Source organism: Heteronotia binoei, chromosome 18 (assembly GCF_032191835.1).
Source record: "Heteronotia binoei isolate CCM8104 ecotype False Entrance Well chromosome 18, APGP_CSIRO_Hbin_v1, whole genome shotgun sequence".
Classification (NCBI taxonomy): Eukaryota; Metazoa; Chordata; class Lepidosauria; order Squamata; family Gekkonidae; genus Heteronotia; species Heteronotia binoei.
In genome coordinates this window covers 6,086,139-6,110,613 of record NC_083240.1, presented here as the reverse complement: position 1 = coordinate 6,110,613, position 24,475 = coordinate 6,086,139, and the positions used below count along the sequence as shown (strand labels likewise).

The 24,475-nt window shown below is 48.1% G+C and overlaps 1 protein-coding gene across 2 annotated transcripts in view; it reads left to right on the top strand.

Moving 5' to 3' along the window:
- Positions 1–14,157: 14,157 nt before the first annotated feature.
- PIK3CD (phosphatidylinositol-4,5-bisphosphate 3-kinase catalytic subunit delta) overlaps positions 14,158–24,475 on the top strand; it is a 57,454-nt gene continuing 47,136 nt past the window's right edge. For both annotated transcript variants that reach the window (XM_060259286.1, XM_060259285.1), the window contains exons 1-2: positions 14,158–14,189; positions 23,578–23,738. In XM_060259286.1, the coding sequence (XP_060115269.1) occupies positions 23,601–23,738 (138 nt within the window). In that variant the 5' untranslated portion in view covers positions 14,158–14,189; positions 23,578–23,600. The remainder of the gene's footprint in view (positions 14,190–23,577; positions 23,739–24,475) is intronic.

Here is a 24,475-nt window from a genome sequence, read left to right as displayed (position 1 = left end):
TTTTCTGTGGCCCCAGAAGGCAGGACCAGAACCAATGGGTTGAAGTTAAATCAAAAGAGTTTCCGGCTCAACATTATAATAAATTTTATTTCTATCCCGCCCTCCCCGCCTAGGCGGCTCAGGGCGGCTAACAACATTAGGAAGAACTTCCTGACGGTTAGAGCGGTTCCTCAATGGAACAGGTTTCCTCGAGAGGTGGTGGGCTCCCCTTTCTTGGAGGTTTTTAAACAGACGCCAGATAGTCATCTGACAGCAATTAAAATCCTGTGAAGATGGTGAGGGGCCTGGAGACCAAGTCCTATGAGGAAAGGTTGAAGGAGCTGGGGATGTTTAGCCTGGAGAGGAGGCGGCTGAGAGGTGATATGAACACCACCTTCAAGTACTTGAAGGGCTGTCATATAGAGGAGGGTGTGGAATTGTTTTCTGTGGCCCCAGAAGGAAGGACCAGAACCAATGGGTTGAAGTTAAATCAAAAGAGTTTCTGGCTCAAAATTAGGAAGAACTTCCTGATGGTTAGAGCAATTCCTCAGTGGAACAGGCTTCCTCCTCGGGAGGTGGTGGGCTCTCCTTCCTTGGAGGTTTTTAAACAGAGGCTAGATGGCAATCTGACAGCAATGAAGATCCTGTGATTTTAGGGGGAGGTGTTTGTGAGTTTCCTGCATGTGCAGGGGGTTGGACTAGATGACCCTGGAGGTCCCTTCCAGCTCTATGATTCTAAGCTTTTTGCAGTTCCCCTGATCTTCCACGTCCCCCAGTTCAGGGGAAAATGTTGTTCAAACATAATACAAAGATGTCGGAACACAACATCCTCCCCTCTAATTGTTTCTATCACTCTTGGTTGCTTTTTAAATCTCTATATGACCCCCCAAAAAACCATCTCTGAGAATTACACGGAGTAGACTTATATACAGATATGCCTCTTTTTCCCCAAAGTATTATTTGCACTCTATCTACTGAGTAATGTAAACTCTGTAATGATTTGATACAATTTTGCAAATTGCATTTTGCTCTTTTTTGTTGTATATATCCATTTTGTATAATAAAGAAACATTTTGCGTTTGGGGTGGGGGGGGGAGATGATCTGACTCCAGTGGTGACAAGAGAAAGAAATTTTACTTTCAAAAATAGAAGTACACTTACATGACATATTCATGATGGTCGTACAGTTAACTTATTGTGAACAAATTAACTTCAAAAAGGTTAATTCTACAATGCCAAGACCATGTCCATACAGCCCGGAAATCTACAACAACCAATCGAAAAAGTTAATTTGTTACCGCTATAAGACTGGAGAGAACAGAAGTTCTATACAGGATGAAACACAGAAGTCTCAGCATCTAACCCAGGGTGTCAAACATGCAGCCCAGGGGCTGAATCAGGCCCCCGGAGGGCTCCTATCAGGCTCCTGAGCTACTGGCTGCCATCTGCTTCCTTCTCCCTATTTCTTCTTTCCTTCTGCATAACAGCTTGCTTTGCAAGGATTGCTCAATTGCACAGGAGCTACAGTGCAAAACCTCTATTTTTTTCCATTGGCTGAGACTCCTCCCTTGGGGAGGAAGGGCGGGGGGGAAAGGCAGAGCTTGTTTTTCCAGGCTCTCTCAATTGAACAGCTGAGCTACTGAGCCAAGCCACTCTTCCTTCCCCCTCCTGGTCCCCTGGGGAAAGAATGAAGGAAGGAAGGAAGATAGACAGATAGATAGATAGATGGGGAGAGAGAGGTGGATGGGGAGATGGGAAAGGAAGGAAGATAGATGATGATAGATGATAGATGAGAGAAGAAAGAAAGAAAGAAAGAAAGAAAGAAAGAAAGAAAGAAAGAAAGAAAGAAAGAAAGAAAGAAAGAAAGAAAGAAAGAAAGAAAGAAAGAAAGAGTTTGCATGCTACACAGGAAAACTACCAAACATGTCCCAGGAAGTTCACCTTCCCAAGAATCACAGTTTTAGCAAAGAAAACAAAACTGCTTAAATACAATACAGCCCCAAGGAAAATGTTAACATTACCCTTTTTTAAAAAGGCCTGCTGCTTTTACAGATTGCAGTCCTAGTTCTGAGGCCTGCTTCTTTGGTACTTCAAGGCATCAATGAGATTAAGAGGGAGGAACGGTGGCTCAGTGGTAGAGCATCTGCTTGGTAAGCAGAAGGTCCCAGGTTCAATCCCTGGCATCTCCAAAAAAAGGTCCAGGTGTGAAAAGCCTCAGCTTGAGACCCTGGAGAGCCACTTCCAGTCTGAGTAGACAATACTGACTGATGGACCGAGGGTCTGATTCAGTATAAGGCAGCTTCATATGTTCATATGTTCAAGACATGGCTAAAGACTGTTATATGCTCAGTAATGGAAATTACTAACTAGCTAACTTTATTGTTGTTCAGTTGCACAGTTGAATCCGACTCTTTGCGACTCCATGGACCAAGTCACGCCAGGCCCTCCTGTCTTCCACCATCCTCCGAAGTCTGCTCAAATTCATGTTTGTTACATCAGTAACGCTGTCCAGACATCTCATCTTTTGCCATCCCCTTCTTCTTTTGCCTTCTGTCTTTCCCAGCATCAGGGTCTTCTCCAGGGAGTGCTCCCTTCTCATTTGGTGGCCAAAGTATTTGAGCTTCATCTTCAGCATCTGACCTTCCAGGGAACAGTCTGGGTTGATTTCCCTTAGGACTGACTGATTGGATCTTCTTGCAGTCCAAGGGACTCTCAAGAGTCTTCCCTTTTAACTGACGTGAAGAGCTAACTAGATACCCCTTTATGCACTTTTGAATGAAATGGGAAAAAGTGAACTGATAATTTATGTGTCTGAAGAATAAGAGGCCTAGAAATGTATTACAGGTAAAAGAGAGAGCTTCTTTTTATGCACCGATAGTGATTGTACTTTACAATGAATGAATAGAGAATTGAGTTGCACCCGTTGTAGATGAAAACAGATATATTCTCTTTTTTGCTTTGCTTCTTTTCTTTGCTTGTTTACTTTATGTTTTTATCTTGCACTCATATATGTATTTAAAATTGTAATTAAAAGTATTGTTTTTAAAAAGACATGGCTAAATGCAGCCATGAAGGGCAGCCCAGCCTCTGTCCTCCCAGGGCCCCTCCCTCAAATCTCCAGGAATTTCACAGTTTGGGGTTGGCAACTGTCTCCGGAATCTACCTGGGGACAATTAGCCAGCCTATTACTCAGGAAAAACATGAGGTTCGGAGCCTGGTCTGACCCGCTCATCTGTCCTGTGTCCCTGCCTTTAGAAATTGCTGCCATTGTGTGGCGACCATGAGTTGCCAACTTACCAGGAAAAACCTCATCCTGTTTTGCTCTGCTATGAGTGAGCTGGTATGCAGGAATCAGCAACTGTTTGCAGTCATAAGAAGAAGACGACGACGACTGCAGATTTATATCCCTCGCCCTTTTCTCTGAATCAGAGTCTCAGAGCAACTTACAATCTCCTATCTCTTCTCCCCCCACAACAGACACCCTGTGAGGCGGGTGGGACTGAGAGGGCTCTCACAGCAGCTGCCCTTTCAAGGACAACCTCTGCAAGAGCTATGGCTGACCCAAGGCCATTCCAACAGCTGCAAGTGAAGGAGAAGAAGGAGCCTGCAGATTTATACCCTGCCCTTCTCTCTGAATCAGTCTCAGAGCCGCTCACGATCTCTATATCTTCTCCCCCCACAACAGACACCCTGTGAGGCGGGTGGGACTGAGAGGGCTCTCACAGCAGCTGCCCTTTCAAGGACAACCTCTGCAAGAGCTATGGCTGACCCAAGGCCATTCCAGCAGCTGCAAGTGAAGGAGAAGAAGAAGCCTGCAGATTTATACCCCGCCCTTCTTTCTGAATCAGTCTCAGAGCCGCTCACGATCTCTATATCTTCTCCCTTCACAACAGACACCCTGTGAGGTGAGTGGGGCTGAGAGGGCTCTCCCAGCAGCTGCCCTTTCAAGGACAACCTCTGTGATAGCTATGGCTGACTCAAGGCCATTCCAGCAGCTGCAAGTGGAGGAGTGGGGAATCCAACCCAGTTCTTCCAGATAAGAGAGCTATGGCTGCCCCAAGGCCACTCCAGCAGCTGCAAAGGGAGGAGTGGGGAATCAAACCCGATTCTCCCAGATAAGAGTCCACGCACTTAACCACTATGGCTGCCCCAAGGCCATTCCAGCAGCTGCAAGGGGAGGAGTGGGGAATCAAGCCCAGTTCTCCCAGATAAGAGCAACCACTACGCCAAACTGAGAAGAAATGACGGTCACCTACTGACTCCTCAAGGCACAGCTGTGGTGTTGCCGTGTTCTTTTCTGAGAATGGGCATATACACCTGGCCCATGTTAGAATATGCCAGAAGCTCTTCTGCGGGGTTTCAGAAGCACTGAATCAAAACTCGCCTGGCAGAGAAGCAGAACAGAAAGCAGACCTGCTTGTAAACAGAGGGTTTCAGAAATATCTCAACATATAGTAAAGCTTGTTGTTTTCTTTAAAAAAAACCAAAACCGCAGAGAAACTTCCCCTTGCAGGAGTAATTAAAACACATTTGCAAAAAAAAAAAAGAAAATCACACTGTAGAGATTACTAACATGATGCTTATGAAGTGTTTCAGTTTTGAGGCGATTGTCACAAATTCTTATTAGGAGATTAAAAAAAAAAATTAACAAAACAGCAAGTTTGTTAATCCCCTGCAACTTTACTCCAGTCTAAACCCATTGAAGTCAATGGAGTCACTCTGCATAGCTTTCTGCCGTGGTTTTAAAACAATTCCTCTTTGAGCAATTCCAACAGAATGTAGAACAGGCAAATTTGCAACAGGAAAATTCCAGTCTTTTGTATAGCACAGAAATGCATTGAAAATGAATTGGGGTTTTTTCCTCACAAAATAAGCTCGTTCTAATGAAAACTCTTTTTCCCAATGAAAAGTCAACGGGGAAAGCAGTGAATTTCTGCCATCCTTCATCTACACGGGCTTAGGTCAATCAGTTAGAAATGTTGTTCCTCCATTCACAAGGGTCAAATAAGTAGCAAAGCCAGAGAGTTAAGGTCATACCAGGTCAGTATTTGAAGCTATTTTGTTCCGTTTATTATGTTACAGGAACAGAAACTGAGACATAAAATGATGGCAGACGTTTCGGTTAGATTTTAAGTTCTCTCAAACTTTAGCATCTGTGAATGAGGCTATATATTGAAGTTCTGATCACACGCAAAGGCATTTAGTCACCACTTTTGATGCATGCATTTATTTCTTTAGAAGAATGGAACCTTGTTAAGAATTTCAAACCAATTAAAACAATAAATTGAAAGAAGAAGAAGAAGAAGAAGAAGAAGAAGAAGAAGAAGAAGAAGAAGAAGAAGAAGAAGATGATGATGATGATATTGGATTTATATCCCGCCCTCCACTCCGAAGAGTCTCAGAGCGGCTCACAATCTCCTTTACCTTCCTCCCCCACAACAGACACCCTGTGAGGTGGGTGGGGCTGGAGAGGGCTCTCCCAGCAGCTGCCCTTTCAAGGACAACCTCTGCCAGAGCTATGGCTGACCCAAGGCCATTCCAGCAGGTGCAAGTGAAGAAGTGGGGAATCAAACCCGGTTCTCCCAGATAAGAGTCCGCACACTTAACCACTACACCAAACTGGCTCTCTAAAAAAGCCTAAAGCCAGCAAGCACATCTAAAAAAACAGGCAAAGTTCACGAACTGACATAAAATGAAATGGATTGCACATTTATTCATAACAAAGACTTCTGCGGCATCTTTAAAAGATCATGATGCAAGCTTTGGAGAGTGAGAGCAGAGCAACACAGCTGCCTGACTGTTTTATTTTTCCTCTCGAGTGCTAATAGCGTAGCACACATGGCTTCCCCATGTTTTCATGCACACAACAAACCTGTGAGCAAGGCCATGCTGAGAGCTGCATGTACAGTGCAGGAAAATTGGGAAGACAACTGGCACATTTACTTTCCAGAACAGATTTAGAAACTTGGAATAAGCTGTTTTAAACATCGGAAACCTGGGACACGTGCGTCTAAAATTCTCTCTCCTTTTCATGCGCGCACACCAGCAGAGGAGAGAAAATTTGAAAAGCACCATGTGGGTGAATTCGAAATTGATCCCAGGTCTCTTTTCCTTTAGTTCAGTATGGTGAACATACCAGTTTTTTTGCTTCATGAAGAATCGGGGAGGAGGGAAAGGACAGGGAAACTGGGAGGGATTCACACGATTGGGTACTCTTCAATGCTCCCTAAGAGCTACCAGCCTACCTTACAAGACTGTGGGAAGGATGGCTGAAGGAGAAAATTGATCCATACATGCATATTTTAATTTCACATAAGCAAGTCCGTGTATACACACAACGCTCTCTTCTCTGCCTGCCTACATATAGTACGTGAAGATCTGCTTCACCTTTCCTTCTCTGATTTCCAAAAGAGGCTGCACAAATGATAGCATATTAAAAAAAAAAAAAAGATAAACGGCATTCCATATTCTATCAAGGGTTGTGAAGACAGCAGGCCGGCCAGTCCTATGTGGCTTGGCTCAAAAGTGAGTCCGTATCGACCTTTGGTAAAACAGGAAACATCTTGTATATTTTCGTTCCAGGATTAGTAACTAGGACTGCAGAGTCATGGGAACAAAAAGACTTTGGAAGAAGTCCTGCTGAGCTTGTAGTCAAAGGTTGCTGGTGTAGCCATGTAGGACGAATGGATTTTGGTTTTGTTTCATTGTGATTTAGGGTCGCCAATCCCCAGGTGAGGGCAGGGGATCCCCCGGTTCGTAGGCCCTCCCCCTGCTTCAGAGTCATCCGAAAGGGAAATGTCTGCTGGGCACTCCCATTATTCCCTATGGAGACTGAGTCCCGCAGGGTATAATGGAAAATTGATCTGCGGGTATCTGGAGCTCTGGGGGGGCTGTTTTTTGAGGTAGAGCCATTGAATTTTCAGCATAGCATCCAGTGCCTCTTCCCAAAACACCCACCAAGTTTCAAAAAGATTGGATCAGGGGATCCAACTCTATGAGCCCCCAAAGGTGCCCCTATCCTTTATTAGTTCCAATGGAGAGAAGGCATTTAAAAGATGTGCGGTCCCTTTAAATGTGATGGCCGGAACTCCCTTTGGAGTTCAATTGTGCTTGTCACTCCCTTGCTCCTGGCTCCACTCCCAAAGTCTCCTGGCTCCACCCCCAGAGTCCTAGATATTTATTGAATTGGACTTGGCAACACTATTGTGATTCCTTCTCTCCCAGGCCTCAGATTCAGCAGGAGCTCACAGGAGTGCAGCTCTTGAACCTTTCTGACGTTCCCCCTCCTTCTCCCCACCTATCTTGTCCATTGAATAGAAGGTGCAGCTGCATAACAATCCCCGGATTAGGAGAGCGGGCAGCCAGCCAGCCACCAGGGGCTTTGCCACGCCCCCAGCAGCCCTCATTAACCCCTGGAGAAGCCCGCACCACCCTTTCACCACCCTTATGTGATTTTGGGCAGTGGGTGGCTTGCTGGCCTTTTGACTGGAGGGGGCAGCCCAGGAGAGCCCCAGGCGAGCGAGGCCTGCTTGGATTGGCTGGATTTCTAGCCAGCATAAGCAGGCCTCGCTTGCCTGGGGCTCTCCTTTCTTTCATCGGGTTGCTTTTGGCTGGGGAGGGGGGTGGCATATGCTAATGATTACGCTAATGAGCTCCACCACCTATATTTCTACAAACTAACCCCTGGTTTTAGCCTTTCATTTAAAAACGTTGCAACACTGAGTATAAGGCAAGGTGAGAAAAATTAAAAACAAAGACGTGTATTCCTCTGCTCTTTCCGAGGCTATGCTCAAGTTACAATATTAAACTGGTTTCAGAGTCTCTCTCTCTCTCTTTCTCAGGTGGGTGACTGTGTTGGTCTGCCGCGCTCCAACTCAGTTCAGCTCCAGTAGCAACTTTGAGACCAACAAGATATTCAGGGTACAAGATTTTGAAAGTTGTATCTGACAAAGGGCACTTCAGTTCTCAAGAACGTGTGGCTTGCTGGCCTTTTGACTGGGGGAGGGGGGCAGCCCAGGAGAGCCCCAGGCGAGCAAGACCTCCTTGGGCTGGCTGGATCTCTAGCCAGTCCAAGCAGGCCTCACTCACCTGGGTGGGGCTCTCCTTTCTTGCATCAGGTTGCTTTTGGCTGGGGGTGGGGGTGGAATATGCTAATGAGTTATGGTAATTAGAGCCAGTTTGGTGTAGTGGTTAAGTGTGCGGACTCTTATCTGGGAGAACCGGGTTTGATTCCCCACTCCTCCACTTGCACCTGCTAGCATGGCCTTGGGTCAGCCATAGCTCTGGCAGAGGCTGTCCTTGAAAGGGGCAGCTGCTGGGAAAGCCCTCTCCAGCCCCACCCACCTCACAGGGTGTCTGTTGTGGGGGAGGAAGTTAAAGGAGATTGTGAGCTGCTCTGAGACTCTTTGGAGTGGAGGGCGGGATATAAATCCAATATCTTCATCTACCTCACAGGGTGTCTGTTGTGGGGGAGGAAGGGAAAGGAGATTCTGCGCCGCTCTGAGACTCTTCGGAGTGGAGGGCGGGATTTAAATCCAATATCTTCATCTACCTCACAGGGTGTCTGTTGTGGGGGAGGAAGGGAAAGGAGATTGTGAGCCGCTCTGAGACTCTTCGGAGTGGAGGGCGGGATATAAATCCAACATCTTCATCTACCTCACAGGGTGTCTGTTGTGGGGGAGGAAGGGAAAGGAGATTGTGAGCCGCTCTGAGACTCTTCGGAGTGGAGGGCGGGATATAAATCCAATATCTTCATCTACCTCACAGGGTGTCTGTTGTGGGGGAGGAAGGGAAAGGAGATTGTGAGCCGCTCTGAGACTCTTCGGAGTGGAGGGCGGGATATAAATCCAACATCTTCATCTACCTCACAGGGTGTCTGTTGTGGGGGAGGAAGGGAAAGGAGATTGTGAGCCGCTCTGAGACTCTTTGGAGTGGAGGGCGGGATATAAATCCAATATCTTCATCTACCTCACAGGGTGTCTGTTGTGGGGGGGGGAGGTAAAGGAGATTGCGAGCCGTTCTGAGACTCTTCGGAGTGGAGGGCGGGATATAAATCCAATATCTTCATCTACCTCACAGGGTGTCTGTTGTGGGGGGGGGGAGGTAAAGGAGATTGTGAGCCGCTCTGAGACTCTTCGGAGTGGAGGGCGGGATATAAATCCAGTATCTTCATCTACCTCACAGGGTGTCTGTTGTGGGGGAGGAAGGGAAAGGAGATTGTGAGCCGTTCTGAGACTCTTCGGAGTGGAGGGCGGGATATAAATCCAATATCATCATCTTCTTCTAATTAGCTCCAGCACCTATTTTTCTACAAAACAACCTCTGCTGTCTCCCTATTTCTGGGTAGATTAGTGTTGCCAGTTTCAGGTTGGGAAATACCTGGGGGTGGAGCTTGGGGAAGGAAGGGTTTGAGGAGGGGCGGGAATTCAGGGGGCGGGGTCTAATGCCACCGAGTCTATCTTTGAAAGTGGCCATTTTCTCCAGGGGAGCTGCTCTATTGCCTGCAGCTGTTGTCCTCCCAGACCTTCAGGCCCCACCTGGAGGCTGGCAACCCTAGGGTAGATGAACGTAAAAGCAGTCCTGTGAATCAAAGTGGCAGCAATGAGAGTTTTGAAGCATTAGAGGAGGATCTGATAGACCCAGATTCGAATCTCCACTCTGCCACGGAAGTTTGCTAGGTGACCTTGGGCCAGTCACACCCTCTTGGCCTAACCTACCTCACAGGGCTGTTGTGAAGATAAAATAGGGGAGGGGAGAAGAAGAAGAAGATGATGCTATTGGATTTATATTATATTTATATAATATACTTTCCCTGCTACAATATCTCACCCTCCACTCTGAATCTCAGAGTCTCAGAGCGGCTCACAATCTCCTTTATCTCCCCCCCCCCACAACAGACACCCTGTGAGGTAGGTGGGGCTAAGAAAGCTCTCACAGCAGCTGCCCTTTCAAGGACAACTTCTGCGAGAGCAATGGCTGACCAAAGACCATTCCAGCACCTGGAAGTAGGGGAGTTCTCTCAGATAAGAGTCCATACACTTAACCACTACACCAAAGTGGCTCTGTAAGCCACCTGGAGTCCTCACTGGGGTCAAAGGTGAGATATACATGAACGAAAGAAATCCAATAAAACAATGGGGCTGACTGTTGTGAGCCAAAATGTGCTCTTGGAGGCAGATGTTTGCCTGTCTCAGCTAGGGTTGCAAGTCTGACTCAGGAAATATCTGGGGACTTTGGGGGTGGAGCCAGGAGACTTTGGGGGTGGAGCCAGAAGCAAGAGTGTGACAAGGAGGGTTTAAAAAAAAAAAGCTGGAATGCACAGGAACGCAGTTCCGTTTGGCTTGGTGTCACTGACCCGTGTCGGGAGTGTGTCTTGATATGCCGAATGAGTCCCTGCTGGGCTTTTTCTACCAAAAAGCCTGAGTGAAACAATGGTGATGCCAGGGGTGTGGCGTCATATGCAAACGAGTTCCTGCTGGGCTTTTTCTAAAAAAAAAAAAAGCCCTGATAACCAGCATAATTGAACTCCAAAGGGAGTTATGGCCATCACATTTAAAGGGACTGCATGCCTTTTAAATGCCTTCCCTCCGTTTGGAAAGAATGGGAGGATGGGGCACCTTCCTTAGGAGCTTGTGGAATTGGACCTGCTTCTTGTCCAGTCTTTTTGAAATATGGGTTGTTGTCCTTTTTTAGAAGAGGCACCAGATGGTATGCTAACCATGTGATGCCCCTACCTCAAAAAACAGCCCTTTCAGAGAGCCAGATACCCACAGATTGTCTCTCCATTATACCCCATGTCAGGTGTTTCAAACATGAGGCCCGCGGGCCAGAGCAGTCCCACAGAGGGCTCCAATCAGGCCCTCCAGCAACTGGCTGTCATCAGCTTAATTTTCCCTTGCCTGTTTTTTTCGGTCGCCATTTTGTGTCCCCCCCCCCCCCGGACAGGCCAGAACACCAAAACAGCCTTTTCCTCTCCCCTCTCCATTTTCCCAAAGGGAGGAGAAGGGAGGAGCAGCCTCAGCCAATGAGGGAACTTGACTCTATAGCTCTGCTGGGTGATTAAGTTTGCCAGACTTAATTAATCACTCTGCAGAGCTTCTGAGACAAGCCTCTCTTCCTTCTAATGAATGGCTAAGGCTCCTCTCCCTCCTCATGCCCCAGGAAGGAAAGAAAGAGCCAGAGCTTCCTTTGCCAGTCCCCACTATCAGGAGAGCTACAAAGAATGCTTTTAAGACTAGCAACGTTTTAGTGAAGGTATGAGCTTTTTGCCTTGCTACAGAGAGAGAGAGAGAGAGAGAGAGAGAGAGAGAGAGAGAGAGAGAGAGAGATTTGTTGGGCTTGTATGGGTGTAACTGGGTCCCCTCCTCTTTTTCACTGTACTCATTCCCTCCAGTCTTTCTCAATAGGAAAGTATGTGAACCATTTAGAAGAGAAATATCAGCATTAGGCTGAGATTGTGTTCCACCCCAGGTTTACCCAGCATATTTTCCTTGTTTTTTTCTTTCACATATTCCTTTGATTGGGGGTCTTGAATTTAGACTTCCCAGATAGTAGGCTGACACTGACCACTGTACATGGCTGTCTCTCTGTTCTTGTAGTTGTTTTTTGGGGAGAAGCGTTTTTGTTTTGTTTTTTGAGTTGTAGTCATTTTTCTGGGGAAATTATAGTTTTGTAGACAAGCACATAGCCCTCAGTCTGTGCCATGGTGCCTTCACATGTTCTTGACTAGTACTCGAAGCAACTTCTGTACAAAAGCTCACAATGCCCAGCCGCTTCATGTTCCTCTGGGTCTTAGGCTCAAAGCACTGACCCTGAGATGTCTGTAATGAATGTCAATGAAACAAAAGTAGGTCTGCAACTTACGGATGTGCACACCTGAACAGCACATATCCAAGACTGGTACAGCACAGACACTGTCTGCAGTTTTTGATGCAATAATTCATAGCAAGGGGTGACATTTATCAGAGACTGTAAACAAAATAACAAAATGTTTTATTTTAAGCAAAAAAAAAAATCTTTACTTTTGTGTCTGTGCCCTTTATAAAGTTTACATGTCTGCTACCTGGCATTACATTTTATGATACCCATGGCTCGGCCCGACAAGGTCTCCTTTATGTCAAATCCGGCCCTCATGACAAATGAGTTCGACATCTCTGCCCTATGGAGATCAGTCTCCCTAGGGAATATCGGAGTGCCCAGCAGACATTTCCTCCCCCCACGCCCGCTTTCTGATAACCCTAAAGCGGAAGGAGGGCCTCCAAACCGGGGGATCCCCTGCCCCTACCTAGGGATTCCAAAGTAACAAAAGGGGGGAGGCAACAGTAAAAATATCTCAAGTACAACAAACCCAAACAACTGTGTTCAAAGACGCTACACGAATATATAATGTTCAAAGAAATATATTTAACAAATATTGACACAATCCTTGTCGTGCAAAATTCTGTATGCAATAAAACAGGGGTCCCCAACCCCCGGGCCGGGGACCAATACCGGGCCGCGGCCTGCTTGAAAAGCCCCGTCCCACCCCACCCATGCAGCCTCGCACCCCCCCCCCCGGTGAGGCCTGTTTGAAAAGGGCTGCACAGCCTCGCCATCCCACCCTCCACGCAGCCTCACCACCCCCCTGCAGCACATTTCCTCCCCCGTTTTCACCATTTTAAGGCCGGGGAAGGGAAGGAGGCAAGGACAGCATTGCTCGCTGCTGCTGCGGCGGTTTAGGGGAGGGATGGTAGCTCAGTGGTAGAGCATCTGCTTGGGAAGCAGAAGGTCCCAGGTTCAATCCCCAGCATCTCCAACTAAAAGGGTCCAGGCAAATAGGCATGAAAAACTTCAGCTGAGACCCTGGAGAGCCATAAATGGGGCTGTGGCTCAGTGGTAGAGCATCTGCTCGGTAAGCAGAAGGTCCCAGGTTCAATCCCCGGCATCTCCAACTAAAAAGGGTCCAGGCAAATAGGCGTGAAAAACCTCAGCTTGAGACCCTGGAGAGCCGCTGCCAATCTGAGAAGACAATACTGACTTTGATGGACCAAAGGTCTGATTCTGTAGAAGGCAGCTTCATATGTTCATATGTTCATATATGTTTCTTTCACATATTCCTTTGATTGGGGGTCTTGAATTTAGACTTGAGGCGAGGGGAGTCGGCCTTGGAGGCACTTCATGGACCCTTCCCTGGCCTTAAAATGGTGAAATCGGGGGGGGGGGGGGAGGAGGAGGTGGCGAGACTGCGGGGGGGGGGGCGGTGAGGGTGCGCGGGGTCAAAGGAGGGAGGAGGAGGGAGGAGGAAACACCACGGGGGTGGGGGGGAGGCCAAAATGGGTGCCCCCACCCTGCCGGCTCTGGGGCTGTGGTCAGCAGGCTGGCTCCGGGGCGGTCCCCCGGGGGCCAAAAAGGTTTGGAACTACTGCAATAAAGTCCTTCCAGCCAAGCGGTCTCTTAACTCAAGCAGTCTCTTAATGTTGGTCACTGTTGTCTTCAAATGAACGTCTATATTCTTGGAAAGTAGCCTCAAAATATAATTCCAGACAAGTAGTCTCTCCCCCCCCCCCCCCGCCACATACACACACACTCCCAGAAAGTGTTTGGAATGAATATTATGAAATAGGGTTTTTCTGGGAGGAAATATGCCTTACCTGAGGAAGGGCCAAGGACTGAAACGCGCTTCAAAATCCGGAAATCGCGTAGTCGCAGGGGTGGCCAATGGTAGCTCTCCAGATGTTTTTTTTTTTGCCTACAACTCCCATCAGCCCCAGCCATTGGCCATGCTGGCTGGGGCTGATGGGAGTTGTAGGCAAAAACACATCTGGAGAGCTACCGTTGGCCACCCCTGGGTAGTGTGTTCGCGGGGGGGAGGGAATTGTCATTTGAGGCTACTTGTCTGGAATTATATGTTGACCTTACTGGGAACTGGCAACCCTGACAGGTGTTCACGTGTCCCTCCCGGGAGATCTCCCGGCCCCGCCTGGAGGCTGGCACCCCGCCCCCGCCTCCCCCCACGCTGCTCGCTCCCCGGCGGGGATGACCTCATGGCGCGCGAGCAAGTGGATGAGCCGCCGCCGCCGCCGCCGCCCGGGGCGCTTTGCAGACTAGTCCGCCGCGCGGGGGTGGGTGGAGCCGCCGCTGGCTAAAGCCTCCGCCCCGGCAGGGCTTTGCAAGCCGTTGCCGAGAACGGGCGCGTCGCCTGCGGGCTGGCGGAAGATGGGGGCGCCGATCAGGTCAGTGGGGCGCACAGGAGGGAGACGGAGGCGGGGGGGGGGTCCCTCGCTTGGCCGGCTCTGCTTTCCTGGCCCCTCCCCGTAGATAGAGCCCAGCGGGCGGCCGCGTTGGTCTGAAGCAGCTGAACAAAGCAGGCGCCAAGTGGCACTTTTAAGACCAACCAGTTTTTGTATTGAGAACGTCAGCTTCCGTGCGCTCTTAGCACACTTCCTCAGAGGAGGAATCCAGCACGGTGAGCAAAGCCTCGCTGTGCTGGATTCCTCGTCTGCTGGAGTGTGCTTCGACAGCACACGAAAGCTGACGTTCTCAATACAAACTTGGTTGGTCTTAACTCCTGCTTTGTTCTTCTCCTCCCCGGGCATTCGTGCCCCTCACCCGTTTCTCCCTCTTGCATGCCGGCTGATCGCCTGATCGCTTTTGCCTTAGCTTCATGCTCCTTTGGAGGTGGTGGGGTTGGAAAAATGCTTCCCGGGCCCATTGCAGCCCTTCGCGTGTTGGGCTCAGGACCCGGGGGGCGAGGGAAAAGAAAGCGGGTCCGGAATGAATCTGGAAAGGAGCGGAAACGAAACCGAGGTGATCAGAACAGGGTGCCTCTGGGCACGTGCAGAATGCCGTTGGGCCAGCAGGCGCGTCGGCTTAGATCCAGGCAGGTGAAGGGGTCCGGGAGGGGGCTAGGTTGAAAAAGGGTCTGAGCTCCCTCACTTCTTGGGGGGGGGGAACAAAACTCTGCCCCATTCTCTCCCCCACCCCTTCAGTGGATTGAAATAATCACAGCAAAAAGTGGGGGGGGGGAGTCCAAAGTGAGGGGTGTGTTCCTGTTTCCACGTCCTGGAGGTGGATGGGAAATAGCTGTGTTCTAAAATCTGGTGGGAAATCTGGATTGCGTGTTTGTGTGTGCGCATGCCCAGGTGTGCCTAGTGTGTATTTGTGTGCATAGCTTCCAAAGAGCTGGGAGTCCTTGATTTCTCCAGTTATGTCTGACAGAGAACATCTGCCCGTCTTATCCTGCCTGTGCTCTGAGATTGGCCTTTGATGCCCAGCTCTGTATTAATAGCAATGAGTTTGGTGAGCAGGCGGGCAGGGCCTTTCCACCGGTAGCCCCCCGGACTGTGAAATTTTCTGCGGAGGCCCCTCTTTTTGTCTTGAAGTTGTTTTAATGCTGGTTTTGTTGGTGGCTGCTGACTGCTTTCAAACTGACGTTGTTAAGGGTGATTTTGCTCCCAGTTTTAATTTCCTCCCAGTTGCTATTTGTACAGCAAAACCGCTTCTACCTGTTGTTCTTAATTCGGTTGGTCTCGCAAACTCTTTGCAGTACCGTCTTCATAGCTGAAAGTCAAGGGTTTCGATTCGATGGGGGGCGGGGTTTAATGCCCCCCCCTCCCATACAGTTCTTTTCTATCCATTGGAACATCCCTGTAGTTCTGTCGAGGAAGTGAGTGAAAATTAAATGGGCCGGGCAGGTGCTTTCTGCCGCGTCGTCTGTGGTTTGGTCGCTGCAGCTAACATGAAGTCTGGTGCAAAATTCCAGCATTATGAGAGCTTTGGTTTTGTAGGTGCTTGTTTTAAAGAAAAGAAAAGACATCACGGGCAAGAGCCTGTTCCTGGGTTTTGCAGAGAAAAGCATGAGAAGCGTGTGGGCGCTGTGCTTGCGGAAGGCTGGTTGCCGGAGTGAATGGAAAGGGCTTTTATTGCTTCTGAATTATGCATAACTGTACGCATGCGTACATTTGGCGGACTGCCGGGCCTCTCGGCTTCGTTATCGCTGGCTAGAATAAATTGCCCACTTCCTGTTATCCTTGACTCTCTGAACATCTCTTACAAGCCCTCCGCCTTTGCAAAAGCGCCCCTGCTTTCTTTTCTGAGCGGCCCCGTGGCGCAGAGTGGTAAAGCAGCAGTACTGCAGCACTGTGGGTCTGAACTCTCTGCTCAGGACCTGAGTTCGATTCCGGAGGAAGCTGAATTCAGGTAGCCGGCTCCAGGTTGACTCAGCCTTCCATCCTTTCGAGGTCGGTAAAATGAGGACCCAGCTTGCTGGGGGGAAAGTGTAGATGACTGGGGAAGGCGATGGCAAACCACCGCGTAAAAAGTCTGCTGTGAAAACATTGTGATGCGACATCACCCCAGAGTCAGAAACAACTGGTGCTTGCACAGGGGACCTTTCCTTTCCTTTCTTTTCTTGCTGTCTGGGGAGGGATTTTAGCCGCCCTGGTGCCATGAAGCGAGTTTGTTCTTGGTTGTGAACAATATATGAGATTCTGTGAATGTATGAATCTGGCTTATCTTGAATCAGATCCTGGGTCCATCAAAGTCAGTGTTATCTACTCGGACTGGCAACGGCTCTCCAGGGTCTCTCAGGCAGAGGTCTTGCACATCATCTCCTGCCAGGTCCGTTTCGCTGGATATGCTGGGGATTGAACCGGGGTTCCTTCTGCATACCAAGCGGATGCTCTACCTCCGAAGCCATGGCACCAATCCTGTTTTGGCCAGTAGTATGGGACACCTTAGGCATTTGACCGATCTGTCCTTTGTTTGGTGGATGAGAATTCTTCCTTCTAGCTAGAGATGTAACATTTCCAGAAATTCTGATGCCATGAAAAAAGACCTTTTCCCCAATTTCTTTTTTTTTGGGGGTGGGGGGTGGGGAACTAAAACAGAAATTTTGGGGGAAATAGAAATATATGCAATACTTACCTTCCTGTCAAACCTGAACTAAATGTACTGATTTAACAACATAAAATGCGTAATTTATAACTTACTTAGCATTTACAGTTGTAATCTGTGACGTTATTGATCGTATTTAAAAGTTATAAACGCCTTAGCTTTGTATGAGCAGAACTGCAAATATATTCAATAAGTGAAAGAAAACTGTAGGGTGATGCACCCCACGCTATCTTAGCACATGCGCCTTAATTTTCTCTGATCTGGTTAGAGAGAGCTCAGTTCTAAGTGTTAACTTTGAGTTTCCCCCAAAGCATTGGGGCAGTTTCTGCCCCGTTTCTTTTCGATGTTTTCCCTCTCTCCTGCAAGGTGGGGCAAGGCGCTACTTTTTAGCTGGTCTGTAGGTAAATGTGTTGGGAGCGGTTGGAAGGAGAGGTGAAAAAGTCACCCACATTAGGTCAAAAGGACAACAGAAGGCACACGGCTGATCGATCAATCAATCAATCAATCAATCAATCTCTCTCCTATCTACACTTGGAATTCTAGCCCACCCTACTCTGCAAGTAGATTTAGGGCGGGTTGCAACAAGTAATGAATACATAATCCAGCTTCTAAAACTTCAACCCAAGTGTTAAACAACAATAAAACATCAATGAATAACAGTAATAACCATTATAAGAATTGATGGTGCCAGCCGTTATACCCAGGCCTCGGATTCAGTGGGAGCTCACAGGAGCCCAGCTCCTGAACCTTTCTGAGAGTTCCCCCTCCTCCTCCCCACCTTGTCCATTGAATAGTAGGTGCAGCTGCATAACAAACCCTGGATGAGCTCCACTACCTATTTTTCTACAAAATACCATCTCTGATTGCTCCCGTATAGGTTCCCTGCATGGGTGTGGATGGATGACAGTTAGCGCCAATGGGGCACACAAGGACAAAATCGATTGCGCATAGCGAGCAGTGCAGGGCGGGGGAGGCCAAAACAATTTAATCTCCGCCGCACATCTCAATTTTGCAGGCTTCGTCACTAGTGAGATATGATACCCTTCTAGGTGCAAAAATGCATCTTGGATTTGAGAGCAGTGTACGTCCACGGCATTACCGCCTTATCTTTAAAAGGATTTCACTCGTTCTAAAAGAGAAAGTAGTTCTTAGGAGTTCCCACTCGCTCCCAGTACTCTTCCAGTTTTCCTACTGGAACAATAGAAAAAAAGGCCTTTGGAAAAAAACAGGAATAAAATCCCACCAAATCCCTAATTTTCCCATTTTTTTCTGGGCTTTCACTACTCTACTCCTAGCCCGATGACAGCACACCAATCGCCATCCCTGCCTCCTTGTATGGAGAGAGACAGACATGAACTTCTTACTGAGGGATGAGCAAGCCCTGCTCAGGGGAGGTGGGGGGAGAATCTAGTTTCTCCCCACCCCCCAGCAGTTGCATGTTCAAATGCTGGAGGATGTTGCGTGTGAGAATGAGTGGAGAAATGCAGGAGAGGGAGTACTAAATTCCGTGATGGTGGTGATGTCACAGGCACTTACCTATAGCTCCTGTGTCGCTAGCATGAACCTCCATTTCCACCAAAACACAAATACCCAGGTGGAGCATCTCCTTGCCGAGGGAAGTACTGCTGTTTTCTAGCAATGGCAATTTAGAAGCGAGGGCTCGGAAATGGGGATTTACCAAGAATGAGTCGGCTTCCTTGGCCAGGGTTGTCCGATCAGATGACCAAAGGCTGCAGACTCTGCCCAGGAAAAGTAGGATGTCTGGAAAGATCCAGTTTGGATTTCAAGTTTTCCCTCCCTCATCTCTTCCCTGTCTCAGTCTCCTGCATTCATGGCAAGCTCAGTTCTTCCTGGTGATGCTGGATTCGTTTTCCCCCTTTTTATATTCAAAAGGCTTTGGATGTTTTGCGAGGCTACGTAGATCCTTCCACTGCAATTCATAATTTTAAAAAAATTTCGCTGTCCTGGATTTCAGGGGGGTAACGCTTATTGAAATCACAAAAGCCAAAGTTGCAGAAGGACTGAGTCAAAATTCCTGGCATTTGGAAACGAATCTTGCAGGTTTACAACCGGTAGAATAAATTACACAAACTAACAGGACAGAGCAGAAACCATCCACGTTCTACGCAAGCCACTGAGTTCAGTTTCGCTTGGCATGGGATAAGTGGCGCTGAGAACATGTTGGTGAAAATGTATCGGGAGCAGGCCTTGAATTCAGCAGGGGCTCACAGGAGCACAGCTCCTGAACCTTTCTGAGGGTTCCCCCTCCTCCTCCCCACCTACTTTGTCCATTGAATAGGAGGTGCAGCTGCATAACAATCCCTGGATTAGAAGAGCGGGCAGCCAGCAAGCCACCAGGGGCTTTGCCACACCCCCAGCAGCCCTTGTTAACCACTGGAGAAGCCTGCCCCATCCTTTCTCCACTTCTTATGTGATTTTGGGTGGCGGGTGGCTTAAGGGACTTTTGACTGTGGAGGGGTGTGTGGCCGAGGAGAGCCCCAAGGGAGCGAAGCCTGCTTGGGCTGGCTGGATCTCTAGCCAGCCCAATCAGGCCTCGCTCACCTGGGGCTCTTCTTTGCTGTATCGGGTTGCTTTTGGCTGGTGGGGAGGCGGCGAATGCTAATGATTATGCTAATGAGCTCTGCCACCTATTTTTCTACAAAACGACCCCTGATTGGGAGTCTTGGACAAGTTATCCTCTCTGGGCCCTCTGTAGGGCCTGGTGTTTGCAGCTGCTCAATGGACGACAGAGTTCAGGTCCTAGCTTGTCATGAGGTTCCCATAAACCAGGAGGGCACATTAAACAAAAACCAGAAACCGATCAGCGACAGTAAATAAGTGTGTTGCAACGACTGTTAACCGCTGCATTGCAAATTAGGTGTTTATGCCCTGACCTGGATAGTACAGGCTAGCCTGATCTCAGAAGCGAAGCAAGGTCAGCTCTGGCTAGTATTTGGACGGGAGGCCTCCAAGTAGGGTTGCCAGCCTCCAGGTGGGGCCTGGAGATCTCCTACTTTTACAACTGATCTCCAGCGAGCAGAGATCAGCTCCCCTGGAGAAAATGATCAGAACAAGTGGAATCGGTGTAATCAATGGAAATAACAGAAAAAACCACCGGAATTTACACAGAAACGTGTATAAATACCTTTTAGTGCAAGCTTAAATGAAACTTAAACAAAACAAAGGAACACTGAGCTTTCAACATACGAATTTTCCCACTCAGTCTTTCAGTAGCCCTTCGAGTAGACTCCGTTGTGGGTGAACGGTTTTTTCCTCAGTGCCCGACTCCTAACGATGCAGAGAGAGTAAGGAAGGAACCGCTTATGAAAGGACTCCTCACGGTTTTAATCACTTTGTCAGCCTCCTTTTCTAGATGCTACACGGAGCCTCGGCTCAATTTTTTCAACATGGGTCTACGCGTGCTCTCATCAGTTGCTGCCAGCTCTCCTGGTGAGATGACCGCAAACGATGAGAAAATGATGTAAAAATTATTTCTCATGTGATGGGTGAAGCATATGAGTAGGAAAATTAGCTTGGATAAAGCAGTAATGCGAAACGGGAGTTCTGTAGACCGCTTGTGCCTGTAAGTTGGTTATGATTATTGATTGATTTTTTCCCCAAATACCTCCTGCATGCATTGTGCAAATCCGGAATATTTATGAACTTTTATGAAAGGCTGGATGAATGAACTTCTATAAAATTATAAATTTTTGATATGAATAAAGAAATCAATTTTCTACGACGATTGTAAAAAAAAAATCTTTATTGGACATTATTGAGATCATTTTGTATTGCAAGAGGTATTCTATAAACAGAGCTATTGCTTCCTTTCCAGTCTTTTTGTCCGTGTGGCTTTTGTTGTGTTGCGCAAACCCCTAGGCTTGGCATGTTCTGGAGTGGTCTCTGGTTGGCGCATGCGCCGCCCTCTGGCTCCAAAGCGACTCTTCCGGAGTGAAGTATACCCTGCGAGAGTGTTAGCTTCATGCCAGTTTGCAGCTGGTTGTTGCAACAGCCTTTTATCTCGGGCGCCTTTGCCGTCCACGGCTCATCTCCTTGCTCTTCCTTTCTCTTCCTTCCTCTGAACTCAGCTCGGTGGTTTGCGGTCTTTGCATCTGGGGTTGGAGTGATACCACGCCGGTTTTGACAGATAAACAGCGCCGCTTGCATTTCTGGAATCTTTGCCTCTGCTTAGCACGCATGGGGAAATGGCACGATGAGGTGTTTCTCACAGATAAGAGCGATGTTTGGGGACAATAGAACAACACAACCCGGCTATGATCGGCCTCAGTTCTTGGACCTGGCCCTTCGTTAGAGGCACTATGAGTAAAATGTCGGCCATCGTACCTGGTGAATTTCTGTCACATACCTGTGAAAGGGACAAGAGGTTTGGTTGGTGGGGAGGGAGAGATGGAAGTCTGTTTAAGTTAGGGACCCCAACGCCCCAGGTGGGACCTGGGTATTTCCCTCAAGCTCCAGCCCATAGAGATCTGTTCTCTGGAGAAAATTGGCAAGGGTGGCCAAACTGTGGCTCGGGAATCACATGTGGCTCTCTCACACACATTGTGTGGCTCTTGAAGCGCCCATCAACCCATCAGTCAACTTGGAGAAGGCATTTGTCTCTTCAAATTACTTGGAGAATGCATTTAATGCTAAAGTTGCTTTCTATCCACCTCTCCCCTGTCTATTTTCCTCCCTCCCTCCCTCCCTCCCTCCCTCCCTCCCTCCCTTCCTTCCTTCCTTCCTTCCTTCCTTCCTTCCTTCCTTCCTTCCTTCCTCCCTCCCTCCCTCCCTCCCTTCCCCATCTCCCCATCCACCTCTCTCTCCCCATCTTCCTTCCTTCCACCCTCCATCCCTCCCTTCCTTTCCCATCTCCCCATCCACCTCTCTCTCCCCATCTTCCTTTCTCCCTCCTTCCCTCCCTTCCTTCCCCATCTCCCCCATCCACCTCTCTCTCTCCATCTTCCTCCCTCCCTCCTTCCCTCCCTTGTGGCTCTCAAATATATGATGTTCATGTCTTGCAGCTCTCAAACATCTGACATTTATTCTAGGTGCCTCTTATATTAGGCAAGTTTGGCCACCCCTGCTCTATGCATTGTACCCCACTGAAGTCCCTGTCTTCCCCAGGCTCCACCCCCAAAATCTCAAAGTGTTTCCCAATCCAGATCTGGCAACCTTACTTTAGCTCCTTTATAATTTTTTTAAAACATTAATCACTGTAGATATGCAAGATAGAATAAAGCACCATTCTGCCACAGCGCTATTGCTTGTGGCCTTCAAAATGGAGGCCATTGACTTCCTTCTGGGGAGGAAGGGGGCAGGCAGAAGTTTGAATCCAGTGGTTGCTAGGCAACCACCAACTCTTCCCTGATGCTTCCAGGCCCGGAAAGATTAAGGCAGTGTGGGTGCTTGGCTGTTTATTGACAACCTTTATATCCCTCCTAATCAGGGCGACCAAGCTAAAATGAAAATAAATAAATAAATAAATAAAAATATGTATAAAACAGAAAAACTATTAATTGTGCAAAAAGAGCAGTTGAAACAGGGTGGGAAAGTCATTGGGATTTCTGAGGGAAAACAAAAAAAAAGTATTCACCTGCAGGTTGAAAACCAGGAGAGAAGGGGGCAGATGGAGCACAGAGTTCCATTAATTTTGGTGCCACCACTGAAAAGGCTCTCCCTTGTGTTGCCACCCATCTAAGAAGATGGGGGCAATCTAAAACAAGGCCTCAGAAGATGATAGGATTGCCAAATCCAGTTCAAGAAATAATCTGGGGACTTTGGGGATGGAGCCAGGAGATTTTGGGGGTGGAGCCAGGAGCAAGGGTGTGACAGGCATAATTGAACTCCAAAGAAAGTTATGGCCATCACATTTAAAGGGACCGCACACCTTTGAAATGACTTCCCTCCATTGGAAATAATAAAGGATAGGGGCACCTTCTTTTGGGGCTCATAGAATTGGACCTCCTGGCCCAATCTTTTTTAAATTTGGAGGGTCTTTTGAGGAGAAGCATCAGATGCTATGCTGCAAATTCAGTGCCTCTACCTAAAAAAACAGTCCCCCCCCCCAAGAGCCCCAGATACCCACAGATCAATTTCCCATTATACCCTATGGGGATAAGTCTCCATAAAGAATAATGGAGTGCCCAGCAGACATTTCCCTCCCCCCTCCCCTCTTTCTGATGACCCTGAAGCGGGGGGAGGACGTTCAAACCAGTGGATCCCCTGCCCCCACCTGGGGATTAGAAACTAGCAAAACGCTGTGCAAAATGCATTTCAAATAATCTTGCTATAGTCATTCAAAAAATTTTCATCAGTATATTTCATGTATCCATAACTCATAACATTTCAGTCGAGATCATGGTCCAGAGTTCATAACTCCACTTAAAACGAAATCCACTCCTGGGTGCTTGAAATCAAAAAGGTACCAACTCCTGCGGTATTCACAATTTCCAGACGCAGGTAGTAAGTACCGCAGAAGCGCTTGTTGTTTTCCTTTTCTTCTACTTCTTTTACAGGGACATTTTTAGCAATCTTGTCGGTTCAGAACTTTGTCATAAGAACCACAAACCAAGGTCCTTCAAAAGTAAAAAACAGGTTTCTCGGGATAATAACGATGACAAAATTCAAGACTTGGGTGGTACGTTTGTAGACAAACAGAAAGCAGATCAATCCGGGCCTTGCGGGGACGTCGGTAAATTTGTTTACTGTCCTTGTTCTTTGCCGCAGGCCGTAGCTGAGCAACCAGCAGGATGCCACCGGGCATTTACTGCCCCCTTGAGTTTTGGTCCCAAGCCAACAGGAACATCGAAGTGGACTTCCTCTTGCCCACTGGCATCTACCTGAGACTCCCTGTTTCCTGTAACGCCAGCCTGGGCGTTATCAAACAGGTATCCTCTTTTGTGCTCTCCTCACTGGAATTTGCCAAATTTGGCGACTGTGTTTTATTTTAAAAGAAATAGGTCAGTTTCAGATGATGTGAGATGATGCTGGCCTAGGGTTGCCACCCTTCCAGGTGGGGCCTGGAGATCTTGTGGAGTTGCGACTTATCTTCAAGCTGCAAAGATCAGTTCACCTGGAGAAATGGTACCGGGGGGGGGGGGGGTTTAAGCTCTATGGCAGGGGTGCTGAACTCATTTGTTATGAGGGCCGGATCTGACATAAATGAGACCTTGTTGGGCCGGGCCATGTGTGTGGGTACCTATTTAAGATTAGATAGCAGAGATATAAACTTTATAAAGGACACAGACAAACACAATTACAGATTTTTAAACAAAACACCCTTAAAATAAAGCATGCTTAAAACGTTAGCACTCATTGGCCTTAAAGGTGCTTTCTTTGTATCTCTCCCATGGGATCCAGGGAACTGGGCAAAGGAAGCTCTGACTCTTTCCTTCCTTCCCCAGGGGACCAGGAGGGGGAGGAGCCTCAGCCTATAGAAGGAAGAGAGGCTTGACTCAGTAGCTCTGCTGTGCGATTGAGAGAGCCTGGCAAAGCAAGCTATTCCTACCCCCCTTCCTCCCCAAGAGAGGATCCTCAGCCAATGAAGAAAATAGAGGGTTTTGCTCTGTAGCTCCTGTGCGATTGAGCAAGCCTGGCAGAGCAAGCAGTTATGCAGAAGGAAGCA